The sequence below is a fragment of the Rhineura floridana genome, chromosome 18 (assembly GCF_030035675.1).
Source record: "Rhineura floridana isolate rRhiFlo1 chromosome 18, rRhiFlo1.hap2, whole genome shotgun sequence".
Lineage (NCBI taxonomy): Eukaryota > Metazoa > Chordata > Lepidosauria > Squamata > Rhineuridae > Rhineura > Rhineura floridana.
This window is the reverse complement of record NC_084497.1, coordinates 3,243,817-3,258,174: the sequence shown is the minus strand read 5'-3', so window position 1 is coordinate 3,258,174 and position 14,358 is coordinate 3,243,817. Positions and strand designations below refer to the sequence as shown.

General features: G+C 46.6%; 1 protein-coding gene across 1 annotated transcript; it reads right to left on the bottom strand.

Annotated features, from left to right (window-relative positions):
* Nucleotides 1-7,067: 7,067 nt before the first annotated feature.
* Nucleotides 7,068-7,979, bottom strand: LOC133372765 (E3 ubiquitin-protein ligase RNF167-like). Its single transcript, XM_061601829.1, has one exon. The coding sequence runs from the start codon at nucleotides 7,977-7,979 to the stop codon at nucleotides 7,068-7,070; it is 912 nt and encodes a 303-aa protein (XP_061457813.1).
* Between the last annotated feature and the right edge of the window lie 6,379 nt (nucleotides 7,980-14,358).

Genomic DNA, 14,358 nt, shown 5'->3' with positions numbered 1-14,358 from the left:
TCAGAAAGCTAGGTGATTCCGTGATGTCATTTTTGATAGTGCCGTGGTTTATTCTCTCATTCCCTCTTCCAAAAAATGTTTGCAGCTGAAGCTAAACCTGCACCTTGCCATTCCTTTCCTCTTCCTTGGTTCCTGTAGCAGATGCGGGCAATTGCATTCACGTTCCTTCCGTTTCTGTCTCCTTCAGTCTTCCGACTCTCACAAGTCACACCTACGAGCTAATTGTGGTCTGCTGTCCTCCCCTCGCTGCTTTTTCTTTTGACATGTTCCAAGGAAATTACAGCACAAAGGCCTGTTTGATAGCGAAGGAGGAGAGGTGGGGAAATGTGATTTGACAAGCCTTCCCGAGGAGAGCCTCAAGAGGAATTTCTTTCTGAGGGGCCCTCAGTGAAGAATTCTAATCTGGTTTCAAGTAGAGGCACGAGGAAGCTGTTCTTCAAAGTGACATCCTCCTTCCACCCTTTCCCTTGATCAAGATCGTCAGCCGGTACCCTTGACAAGAGAGGACTGCAAAATCTAGCTGCATTTTGCTGAGTAGTCTTCCATTCAGAAATGTCCTGGTTTGGCCGGGCTGTGAGCTCTACCGGACATTAGGAATGAAAGGATCTGTCCATTTTGGTTCTCCAAGTGTCTCATTTTCTCCCATCTTAAATTCAGTTCTCCACATTTCTGCAGCGATTTGCATTTTTTTAAAAAAAAATCTTCATGGAAATTATTCAGCAATTCAGTGCGAATTTCTCCTAATAAACATATTTTTTGTAGGCTGTTTTGACTATGTACACATTTTTGCAAACAATTTCCTGTAATGCATTGTTGTAGGGAATTTTCATGAATATATTCATTTTTATGTGCACATTCTCCTAACAGAAGCATTTTTGTAAACATGGTTCGGTTGGGAACCACATTGCAAAATTCAGATAATTGCAAATTTCAGAGGAGGGCAGTGTTTGGTTCTCATGATGTTTTGGAAAGTGCAAATTTGATTGATTCTGCTTTAAATACAAACTGAATCAAATGTCTCCCCCTTCTATACTGGACACTGGATCAAATCTGCAGGGACTGTGCTCCAGCACGATTCATCCACAAATGAGAAAGTCTGGGAACACTGGCATCATCAGGACCTCAAGCAGAATCCAAGCATCCTGGACTCTGAGCCTCTTTAACAGTTATCAGTTAAATGGGGCCAGAGTCAGGCAGCAAGGTCTGGAACAAGCAGTGCTCAAGATCAGAAAATAGCAGCCCTAAGATCAGAGGAGCTAGACCAGTTTAGCTAGGAATGATGGAGAAATTTGATTCCATTTGCCTTTTTTTCCAGCTGCATCAGATTGCTGGCTCATGTTCAGACTTGGAGATTATACCCTTGTACCAAGATTTGCACATGTGTGGTGCAACTCCCAGGTGAGGAAAGGCTGCGGCATATGGGTCTTTTTAGTTTAGAGAAAAGGTGAGGAAGAGGTGATATGTCAGAAGTGTATAAAATTATTCCATGGAGAAAGCGGATAGAGAAAATCTTTTCTCGCTCTCTCATAACACTAGAACTTGTGGACATCCAATGAAGCTGAATGTTAGAAAGACAAAAGGAAGTACTTCTTCACACATGATCAGCAGTAGTACACTTTTGAATACCAGTTGCTGGAAACCACAGGAAGGGATAGTGCTCTTGCACTCAGGGCTTCCCAAAAGAGGCATCTGTTTGGCCACTGTGAGAAGAGGATCCTGGACTAGATGGGCCATTGGCTTAATCCAGCAGGCTTTGCTTAGATTCTTGTGTTCCGTTCTGGTATAGTGGAGGAACTCATGGGGCAAGGCAGGTTAGATGTTTCAGCACCACAGATAGCTCCTAGTGAGCATGTTGCTCCAGTACTGAACTAGAGGGGCCACTGGCCTGATTCAGCAGGCTCTTCTTATGCTCTTCCTTTCTGGGACCATATGTCCATATCAGTAAAACACTGCACAAGAAGAATTGTGATGCAACTCATATATATGATCACATCAAGATTGCTTTTTGGGGGGACATATCCATGTGCTTGGGTGCACATCAGTAACACAAAGGGGAAGGAAGTTGTGAACAAACCAGAGGAACTTAAGGTTGTATCCCATTTTAATCCTACTCAGAGGACACCCCCTGAAATTAGTGGACAAAGCTAACTTAGGTCCATTAATTTCAATGGGTCTGTTCTGGGCAGAACTTAGTTAGAGACAATTCTTAAAGCTATGGCACATTGCACATTCTCTTCAACACTGGAGACTTTCAAGAGGCAGCTGGACAGGCACATTTTGGGGGTGCTTTAAGCTGGATTCCTGCATTGAGCAGGGGGTTGGACTCAATGGCCTTCTACTATTCTATAATTCTATGATTCTCCTATTCTGCAATTAACCAGAGTGCAAAGTTGGACAAAGCAATGCTGTCAAAAACCATCATCGTCAGCAACAACAAAATGATCAGGGAAAATAAACGAAACCCTCTCATCTCTACAAATGCTGAGAGTTCTAAGTAACATTTTGTCATAAACTGCAAAAGCCAGGTCAAATTCAGTGTTGAATAAACACTCTCTCTGTATTTTCTGAGGCATGTCAGAAAGGCCACTGACGCTGTGGAGCAGAAGAGATTGTGGCAGTCTTCTACAGATGAACCTCCACCATTTTCTCACCGTTGGTTCCTACCCATACCCCCCATACTCCACCATCTCCTCCAGTCCTGCCTGGTTGATTTCCCTTTCCTTGGTCTTTCCAACAAAGGTGTCAGGCCCTTCTATCTTATCGATTTCCTTTCCTTTTTTTCAGAATTGAGAAGGAAGCTGTTGCGGGAACAGCAGACAAGCTCGTTGGTCAAGTGCCGGATTGGCTTTGCTGGACCACAGGGTCCAGCGGTTGTCCCCCGCCCCGTCTTTCCACAACCTCACTGCTTGCAAACGGGTCACCACCATCACCTTCTGCATGCAGAGAGGACAGGTCTTACTTCTGGTTTGGGTGATATGCCACAGGTCGATGCACTTGCTATGAAAGGCATGTGAGCATGAAAGGACCTTCAGGCTATCACATTCCATGTACTTCTCCAAGCAGATGGCACATTCTTGATACCTGGAGCTGGTAAAGGAGAAGCTGGCCTGCCCCTTCCCGTTTTCTTGGAGAAGCTGGTTTCTCCCCGTCTTCCATTTTTGGCACCGTGATAGGTATTTCTCAATGAGCAGCATGGCAATCAAGGCAGACAACGGGACACAGAAGAACAAACAGGTGTGCAGAGAAGCAATCTGGGAGCAGGGGCTGGGCAGCTGGATGTGACACTGGCAAGGGTACGAGGAAATGTGTCTGGTCCCAGAAGCAACGTTCCAGATGAAGTGGAAATTCTCAGGTACCAGGACCACTGACCTCAGCTTCCCAGAGTGATGGAGCCGCTTCAGAACCTTGGAGGCCATGTCTGCCGTGAAGACAGCTGGAATACGGATGTGGTGACTGGCATCCGGCTCACTCACCATGCTCACAAGTGTCTGGGAGTCAACGTTGTACACGATGGCAGCATGGAAGCCAGCCTGCTGGGCATGAAGGACCTTGGTGGCGAAGGTGCAGTTGTATCGGCGGATGAGCACAACAAAGGCAGAGGAGGAGTTTGGTGGGCCTTCAATGGGGTAGCAGCCATTCACAGGCTTTGCTTCAACCAGGAACCCTGTGAGTCCTTCTGTGGGGAGTGGGGGCCCAAAGAGAGCCGGCAGGGCCCCAAAATCTAGGGTGGTGGAGTTATGGCCACAGATGGCATGGATAAAAGCTCTCCCAGCTGGGACTTGGAGGACCAAGTATATCGTGACCATGCGGAAAGGTGGTGAAAAAGGAGACCACATCCTGGCAGAGGTTGTCGGAGATCTTAAGACAGGGCTTAATCCTACCTTGGGGTTGACCGAACTGGGGGCTGGCTTCAAGGGGAGCTTTGTAAGTGTCTACAAGAGGAGCTGTATCCTTGAGGTGGCCACCTGCATTTCCATGAGACTGAATTGTGGCGGTAGTGGTGATACGTAGATCTGGCCAGGTGCTTTTGTTTTCCCCTCCCCCTCTCCACAGGCTGGGCCTGCTGCTGCTCCTAAATGATTCCCACACACTTCCTTCACTTGGCCTCCTAGAACTTTCTCCCAGGGGGCTTTGTGACCTCACTAGCTTGCTTTCTCCACCATTTCTCTCTCTCCAACCCCAATGGCTTCTGGGAGTTAGCTAAACATGTTCTTCTTGCAGAGCTGCAGGAGTATGGAGACACACTCACCATTACCACCACCATCTTCAACCCTGCCTAGTTTCCTCCTTGAGCTGGCACAGACTGCACCTGGAAGGAACAAGGGACTCCCCAGTAATGGGCTAGGGGTGGATGGGAAATTTGATAAAGGCGAACTGTACATCAGACTACCCTGCAGTTCACATGTTCACAGTAAGACTGAATGAAGCTTATGGACCACTGGTGGTCCATAGACCACAGTTTGGGAACTAGATGAACTGTGACGGGTTGATGAAGAGGGTCTCTCTCCCTCTCAAGGAATGCCCACCCCCCATGCATCACAGAGGTGTAAGATTTTATTTACAACATATGATGGTTTACAACATATATAGAATCATAGAATTATAGAGTTGGAAGGGGCCTATAAGGCCATCCAGTCCAACCCCCTGCTCAATGCAGGAATCTAAGCTAAAGCATCCCCGACAGGTGTCTCTCCAGCTGCCTCTTGAAGGCCTCCAGCATGTATAAATACATGTGTTTATAATATAAATGCAATTATTATTATTATTATTATTATTATTATTATTATTATTATTATTATTATTATTATTATTATTATTATTAGATTTATATCCCACCCTTCCTCCTAGCAGTAGCCCAGGGCGGCAAACAAAAGCACCAAAACCATTAAAACAAGCTTTCAAACACATTAAAACAAAACATCTTCAAAAACGTTACTTAAAAAAAGCTTTCAAAACATCCAAGATTAAAAACATTTTAAAAAAGGTTTAAGAACATATTAAAAAGCAGTGTATATAAATACATGATAAAACCACGTCCAATTTTGAAATCAGCAGTCATTAATATTGCAGAAAGGTATTTTCTCAATGGCCTGCATTAGCCTAGTGACATAGAAAAGGATTCTGCAAGCATTGGATTCTGCAAGCGCCTGTTGAATCTCTAGTAGCAGAGCATTCCACAAGGCCTGGCCAATGACACTATAGGCTCCATTCCTTGTTGTTGTCAAATGAGCCCCATCAACTTGGGGGGCGGCCAATGATTCTCCGGAAGATGACCTTGGTGATCGAGCTGGAATATTAAGGTTCAGGCAGTCCTAAGGTATCTTGGACCTCGGTTGTTCAGGTGTTTGCAAATGAATACAAGGACCTTGAACCTGGCTCAGTAGCATATGAGCAGCCAGTGCCCATGTTTTAGGAAAGGTGTCACATGGTGTAGCCAAGCCACGTGCCCCCATTAGCAGGCTGACCGCTGCACCACCTGGAGCTTCCAAACCAGGCCCAAGGTCAGCCCCACACAGTAGGTGCGGGAGTGAGTAAGATGGGGGTGACTTTCTTTCTCAGCATCTGGGCTCCTCGTCCCATCACATTCCCAAGCCGCTTCAGTGCATCTTATCACATTACCAAGAGGGGGTTTGATTTGTACAGCTGTAGGGAGCAAATCTCAGAACCCTTGTCCAATTACCCCAGAGAGCAGCATTTGCGGCGTACCTGCTTAGTCTCTCTCCTAGAGTGCAAAAACATCTCCGGAGGCAGGAGGAAGGTAACTTGATAGAAACATGCAATGCATTACCAAAAGAGTGAGCAGTGGGGAGGGAAAGGGAACATTGTCTGCCAATGCTGAAAGACCATAACATTGGAAACAGAACATGACAGTGGCCGGATGCAGAGAGAGAGAGCTGTATGAAAGTGGAGAAAGAGAGACAGAGAATTCTCTGGGCCCTTAAGAACAGAAGAAGAGTCTGCTGGATCAGGCCCAAGGGGCCCTGTAGAGTCCAGCGCCCTCTTCTCAAACGATGCCCCAATGGGAAATGCACAAACAGGACCTGAGTCCAACAGCAGCTCTCCCCTCCAGTCTCTCGGGCCAGAAGGCCTCCTCTGGGATGGCAAGCATTAGCAGGCACCACCTCAACAAGGTCACCAAGAGACCCGTTTGAGGGAACGGAGGGCCGAAGCAGGCAGGGACAGCTTCAAGGAGGTAGAAAGTAGCCCTTGGGGCCGGTAGCCATTGCTAGCTTTATACCCTCCACGAATTTGCTTCACGCTCTTCTAAAGCCGTCCAAGTTGGTGGCCATCATCACCACCTCTTGCGGGAGCAGGTTCCATGATTTAACACTGCACTGTATGTAGGAGGACTTCCTCTTTGTCCTGAATCATCCAACGTTCAGCTTCATCGGGTCGAAATTGCAGGGAATGTGCAGTGCAGGGAATGTGCTGGTCAAGGCAGCACCCAGCAGGATTGAATACAGGGCCTCTTTCTTCCCACACCTTCTCTTAGTTAGCATTTAAGAGCCTAATGAAAGATTAGGGCTAGCCCCCACATTGATTCAGGGCTTGGATCCAGGTCTGGTTGGCCTTGGAGATCATCTGGAGTACCAGATAACCTCCCGGATCAGATTGCAGGGAGGGGAATGTGCACAGCACTAGTTCTCACCTGTCCTGTAGCCTCTGACTGTCCTTGTTCCTCAGCCAGAGAGCTTTGCCACTGTGGGTAAAGCCAAGGTGCTTTCAGGGTGCCCTTACTTTTGGAATGGCTTGCCAGCTCATCTGTCAGCCAAGGTGTCACCCATCCACCTGGCCTTATCCCCCTCCAGAGCGCCAGAGCTTCTAAGAGACATGCACTTTTATTTTTATTTTTTAAAAAAGAAAAATCAAACCCACCCCAAACGCTGATAACATCTGTACCTAATTCTGAAATTTAAACACTGCATCTCAATAAAATGAAGGGGACAACAGCTGATGTTTGGGAGAATTTTGTTCGTTCTGATATTTCATGTTGGGTCTTCCTTCCTTGCTTGTTTATCTTCCTCCTCTTCCTCTTCATTCATCCACCAGCATCTCTTCCTGGATTCCTAGATTGCAGTGTTGACTTTCTGCTTGCAGATTGGGCAGGTCCTCCCAGTTCTGGGCTGGATGAGAAGCCAAGTGTTGATGCAGGTGTTGTGATAGGCGTGGGTGCACGGAAGGATCTTCAGCAGGTCGCCTGTTTCATATTCAGCCATGCAGATCACGCACAAGTCATACCTGTCGCCTCTTTTGAAGGTCTTCACCCTGATGCCTTGGCTCCGCCTATACCATTTCATGAAGCCCGCAAAGAACACAATGCTAATCCCCACACTGAGGAGAATCACAAACCCAAACTCTTGGATGAAGGCAATGATCATTTGCTGGGTACAGTATCCCGGCCAGAACTTCAGGTAGCGCTGTGCTGGGTCCCAAACGGAGATATCCACATTGTCCCAGCAGGGATTGTAGTAGCCTAGAGGCACCACCGCAGTGACTTTGGTACCATTCTCAGACCCGACCAGCCTTCTCAGAACCTTGGAGGCTGAGCCTCCGATAAAGAGGGAAGGAATCAAGATCTGCCGTCCTGCGTCTTCTGCCTCAATGGCCATGCTCACCAACGAATCCGAGTAGAGGTTGTGGATGACAGCCGCTTGGTAGCCAGCTTGCTGAGCATGGAAGACCTTGATGCCAAAGGGACAGCCATACCGGCGGATGAGAGCAATGAAGCCCGGTGGAGACGTCTTTGGGGCCGGAGGGCCTCCTATGGGATGGCAAGCATTAGCAGGCACCGCCTCAACAAGGTAGCCCGTGAGACCCGTTCGAGGGAACGGAGGGCCAAAGCAGGCAGGGACAGCTTTGAAGTCAAGACAGGTGGAGTTCTCAGTGTAGACCAGATAGACAAACGGCTTCGCCAAGGTGGCCTCCAGAACCATGGAGAAGACCACCAGTGAAGGAGGCGAGAGAGGGGAAAGCTGCATGTTGGAGATTACCTTTGGTGGATGGGGATGATGGCATGGAGAGTGTGGTGGAACATCTGGGCTTCATCTGGGCATCTTGGAGAGCGGTTTGGGGACTGTTGAAGCAACATCAAGAGCAAGTCCTAAGCGGTAGCAACGAGGGTGGTTCCTTCTCCAGGAACAGCTTTCAAAAGAGCCTTTTTAATCATAGAAGTTTGGTCTGGTCACCTCCCCCACACATACACTCACACCCTTTCCACCACAGTTCATGTCCCTCCAACCCACTCACCACGAGTTGTTTGAAAGTGCCTAGGCCCTTATGACATCACTCACTTCTTGAGCTATATCCCTGGCAGAGGCAAGAGGGAGTGAGGGGAGAGAGACAGAAGAAGGTTTAATGGCTTTAAAAGAGGATTAGCCAAATACATGGAGGATAAGACTGTCAATAGCTACTAGCCACAATGGCTGTGCTCTGACCTCATGGAATACCTGTTGCTGGAAACTGCAAGAAGGGGAGAGTTACTCTTGTGCTCAGGGGTCCTGCTTGTGGACTTGCCACTGAGGCCTCTGGTTGGCCAACCTGACAACTGCGTACTGGACTACATGGGCCACTGGCCTGATCCAGCAGGACTCTACTTAATGTTCTTCTGTTCTGGTGCAGTGGAGGAGCTCATAGAGCAAGGCAGGTTTGGTGTTTCAGCACCATGGATAGCTCCTAGTGAGCACGTTTCTCCAATACAGGACTAGCTGGGCTATTGGCCTGAACCAGCCCTTCTTAGGGTCACAGGATTCTCACAAGCCTGGAGAGCCTCCTTCTTCTGCTTTGTGGTCTAAGGAGTTATTCTCCTCATCTCCAACCACTTTTCAATTCCTTGCGAATTTAAGGCTAGATCACTCACCTTCACGAGTGCAGCATCAAGAAGATGATTTTGTAAGGACTTCTGGGATTCACATTGGGTCCCCGTGCCAGAAGGGCCATAGCTGTCATGACCTTGGAGTCTGCGTCGTTACCTTCAGGAGAAAAAACTATGTAGTTTAGTGACTAGAGTGTTGGACTAGGAGGTGGGAGACCAGGCTTCAAATCCCTACTGATGGACCAACTGGGTGGCCTTGGGACACTCACAGTCTCTCAGCCTAACCTACTTCACAGGGTGGTTGTGAGGATAAAATGGAGACGGTGGAATTGCTAAGTGATGAAATGGTTCCTCACAGAGCATTGGGTGGTATTCAACGCTGGTCCTAGTCAGTGTAAGCCCAATTGAAGTTAATAGACACAACTAACTTTGGTTCATTATTTTCAATGTGACGGGGAATTCTGGGATTCATTGAACTGGGGTTGCACGAGCATTACATCAGCATTACACAGGCATTACATAAACATTGCATAGGCACTGCATCAGCATTGCATTATGTTCTAGTCAATTTGGTAACATTCAAATGTACTTCACATACCAGTACATTTTTGCTATGAGCTAAGCATTTCAGTTAATGTCCTATGTCTTGGAGAGTACAGGGATGTCCAGTGTCTGTTCAGTGTTATCTTATAGAGTTCAAGCTGTACCATACAACCCAGCATAGTCAGGGAAGACAGCTGTGAAGAGAAAAAGGTTCTGGCTGGCTACTAAACTATTAAAATATATAGCTTTTAAAAAGGATATATTTTGCTTATTGTTTGTATATAAAGAATTCCCCATCAAATGAGTCTACTCTGAGTAGGCATCATTTGAAAGCAGCCCCTTATTTCCATCTTTTCATTTAATATTTAGGTAGCATTTGTGTCATTGGCGAGCGAGGGGCATGATCCGAGTTCAGGGACACAGTCCCGGGCAGGCAAGAACACTCAAGAAAGGTGCAAAGAAGGGTTGGTTAGGGGTGTGGCCTGGGGGAGGTCCCAAGGGCCAGAGAGAGAGGCCTGGAGGGTTCTCCATCCCTGCTAACAGGGTCATCATCATGTCACTGTTGGAGGGGGTGCCACATAACATGACACCTTTGGGTTCTGCATTCTGCAGTTGTGCAGCAGGTTCTGACAGACACCTCTGCACATGGCAAGAATTTGGCACTAAGGGTTTGTGGGTTTTTTTGGCCTTGTAGCTGCCTGTGATGCTTGCTCCAGTCCCTATGGGGCACCCCTCTCTTCCCAGTCGCCTCCAGCCTCCACGCCTCTCCCGTCCATGCAATCTCTTTGCTTGTTAGAATTCTGATTTATTTAAATGTCAACAAGCCACAGAGGAGATGTCTGTGCAAGAGAGGAGCAATTATGGAGGAAGAAAAGGTCCCACTTTGCCACTCGAAGGAAGAGCCAAACTTGGCGGAAAGGAGTAAATGCCCCCCCGGCTTTTTAACTGACTGCGTGCCAAAAAATTGTTTTGTTTGTTCTCTCTCTGCCAGTCTCTCCTTTTTTTTCTGGATACTAAGAAGTGAGATTTTATTTATTGATTTATTTGATTTATATCCTGCCCTTCCTCCCAGCAGGAGCCCAAGGCGGCAAACAAAAGCACTAAAAGCACTTTAAAACATCATAAAAACAGACATTAAAATACATTAAAACATAACAACTTTAAAAACATTTTAAAGACTTTTTTAAAAAAAGGTTAAAAACATATTGTTAAAAAAAGGTTTAAAAGCATATTAAAAAGTAAAAAAGGTTACAGAAGCAGCAGCGATAGTGATTAGAAATGTGGAGAGTTTCACCTCCTTGGAGACTACTTCTCAGGTCTGAGATGTGGGAATCCATCTGAGGTGATCCAGGAGTTGGGAACTAGGAGCTGTGGGATGAGCCAGGAGCCATGGCTGAAGGAAGAGTCAGGAGTCAGGACCAAAGGGCCAAAGAATGAGCCAGGACTAAAGGAAGAGTCAGGAGTCAGGACCAAATGAGGAGCCAGGACTAAAGGAAGAGTCAGGAGTCAGGACTGAAGAACTGAAGGATGAGCCAGGAGTCAGGACCAAACAACCAAAGGATGAGCCAGGAGTCAGGACCAAAGGAAGAGTCAGGAGTCAGGACCAAACGTGGAGTCAGGACCAAAGGAAGAGTCAGGAGTCAGGACCAAACGTGGAGCCAGGACCAAAGGAAGAGTCAGGAGTCAGGACTGAAGAACTGAAGGATGAGCCAGGAGTCAGGACCAAACAACCAAATGAAGAGCCATGAGTCAGGACCAAAGGGCCAAAGGATGAGCCAGGACTAAAGGAAGAGTCAGGAGTCAGGACTGAAGAGCCAAAGGAAGAGTCAGGAGTCAGGACTGAAGAGCCAAAGGATGAGCCAGGAGTCAGAACCAAAGGAAGAGTCAGGAGTCAGAACCAAAGGAAGAGTCAGGAGTCAGGGCCAAAGAATGAGTCAGGAGTCAGGACTAAAGGGCCAAAGAATGAGCCAGGACTAAAGGAAGTGTCAGGAGTCAGGACCAAAGGATCAGCCAGGAGTCAGGATCAAAGGAAGCGTCAGGATCAAAGGGCTGAAGGATGTGCCAGGAGTCAGAACAGGAGCACCTCTGAGCCAGAGGGCAAAACAGAAGGAAGGACCAAACAACCACCAAAGATACAGAAACACCACAGAGCTCAGGAAGACCTTGTTGCTTCAGAAAAGCTCAACTTCATGCCTACGAAGAACTTTCAGAGCTTCCTGTTTAGGCTGGGGCTTTTGCTAGACCAGCTATGGGATCCAATGTGTCCGACTCCTGGCCAATGACTCCTTCTGACTCCTGCCCAGAAGGATCCACTGGATCCAATGGCCAGGCATAATTGGAGGAGTCAGTCTGGAGCCTGCAAGTGCCTCTCTGAAAAGCTGCCGAGCTGCAGATCTGTGGCTCGCCACATGGGGCAGCTGTGCACACATCCAGCAGCTTCTGACGCTAGCCCGGGAGTAAGGAGCCTTTTTTTGCCCAACGGTCGCATTCCCTCAAGGGCAGATGCAAATAAAATAAAATAAAAGTAGGCCAATGGCCGTGACAGTACAGCACACTTTCTTGCAGCCGCACACAAGTCAAAGAGCTCAGCACATCCATATAAGTGAATTTATGCTCCATCCAGGCAAACATGAGACATGAACACACATTCTAGCCATGCAAAATCATTTGAGTTGTCTCCCAGCCCTAGCTGGAGATGCCATTGGAGGGTTGAACTTGGGGCCTTCTGCATGGAAGGCAGGTGTTCTAGCCCCAGCGCTCCTCTGAGCGGGACTTAGCTGAATACCACCCGATGTATACAATTATTTTTTAAAAAAACACAATTACAATTGAAATTGCAAAACACACACGACCGTTCCCAACAGAACAGAGCGGTCTAAATTCAGCAAAAGAGGTGGGCCCCACAAAACAAAACACCATCATTGCCAAAGGCCTGGGTAGAGAGGTCAGCGTTCAGCATGGAAAACCACGTACACCACCTTGAGTTCCTTGGACGAAAGGTGGTATATAAATGTACTAAATGATAATAATAATAATAATACTGCAAAAGCTGTATACAGCGAAGATGTGAGATGCATCTTCTGTGGGGAGGGAGTTCCACAATTTAGGGACTGCCACAGAGAAAGCCCTCTCGCCCAACTCCTGGGCCACCATTTCCCATACTCCTGAGGGTGGCGGAACTACCACGATAGGGATGGAAGGATCTGTTCATTTCAGTTCTCTCAGTCCCTCCTTTTTCCAAATTTAGCTCTCCACACTTTTGCAGCAATTCGCCATTTTTTAAAACATAAACTTCTTCAGCTTTTTACTGTGAATTTCTCCTAATAAACATATTTTGTGTGTCGTTTTGACTTCAAGTACCCATTTTTGCAAGCAATTTTTCCTAACATAATGCCTTTTTGTGTGTTCCCACAAATATATTCATTTTGATGCACACTTTCCCCTAAAAGTGGTTAGAGAAGTGTGAATTTCTAAGGATGGCTATGTTTCGCTACTCGTATTGTTTTGGAAAGTGCGGATTTGATAGATTTGGCTTTAACTGAACCAAATTTCCCGTCCATCCCTAACCAAGAAGAGACCCCTCTGAAGATCTTAACACCTGAGAATTGTCGGCTTCTCCAATGGCTGGAAGACCAATTAGACTTTTAGTAAATTAGCAGAGTTTAGATTAATGCATCTTGGTCAGCACTCTGTGTGGCAGGGGTGTGATGTCACCCGAGAGAAAGCCAGCTTTTTGTTGTTATGTGCCTTTAAGTCAATTAAGACTTATGGCGACCCTATGAATCTGCAACCTCCCGTAGCATCTGTTGTAAACCACCTTGTTCAGATCTTGTAAGTCCAGGTCTGTGGCTTCCTTTATGGAATCGATCCATCTCTTGTTTGGCCTTCCTCTTTTTCTACTCCCTTCTGTTTTTCCCAGCATGATTGTCTTTTCTAGTGAATCATGTCTTCTCATTATGTGTCCAAAGCGTGATAACCTCAGTTTCATCATTTTAGCTTCTAGTGACAGTTCTGGTTTAATTTGTTCTAACACTCAATTATTTGTCTTTTTCGCAGTCCATGGTATGCACAAAGCTCTCCTCCAACACCACATTTCAAATGAGTTGATTTTTCTCTTACCCGCTTTTTTCACTGTCCAACTTTCACATCCGTACATAGAGATAGGGAATACCATGGTCTGAATGATCCTGACTTTGGTGTTCAGTGATACATATTTGCCTTGGAGGACCTTTTCTAGTTCTCTCACAGCTGCCCTCCCCAGTACTAGCCTTCTTCTGATTTCTTGACTGTTGTCTCCATTTTGGTTAACGACTGTGCCGAGGTATTCATAATCCTTGACAAGTTCAATGTCCTCGTTGTCAACTTTAAAGTTACATAAATCTTCTGTTGTCATTACTGCTTTAGATCACTCAGACCTAGTTTCAAAATTTAAAAAAAGACTACTTCATTAATAGAAATATATACTGCATAAGAAAAGTGCTACTTCTGTCTGAGATGGATTGATTCCATAAAGGAAGCCACAGACCTGAACTTACAAGATCTGAACAGAGTGGTTCATGACAGATGCTCTTGGAGGTCACTGATTCATAGGGTCGCCATAAGTCGAAATCGACTTGAAGGCACATAACAACAACTTCTGTCTACCTAGCTAAATTGGAGGCTGCAATGACCATGCCTGAAGGATAGGAGACCAAGAGAAAAATGGCTTCTTCTCCTCTGGTGGTCAGCAGAGAAGAGAGAAACAGGAAGGTGAGTCAGGGGGTGTTGAAGAGCTCCCTGAGACATATCAGTTTACCCAGAAGAAAGAGAGGCAGAAAGATGAGCGAGGACTCTCTCTCTCTCTCTCTTTTCCCACACAAAGAGGACCAAATGGGAGTTGCTTATCACAATTCCAACAAGAATGTCTGAACTGAAGTTCACGCCCATCCCTGCTAAGAGTGATCCAGGTGCACCCACAATCCTGCTTCTTTAGAAGAAGAGAATAACTAACTCCCATTGTCTCC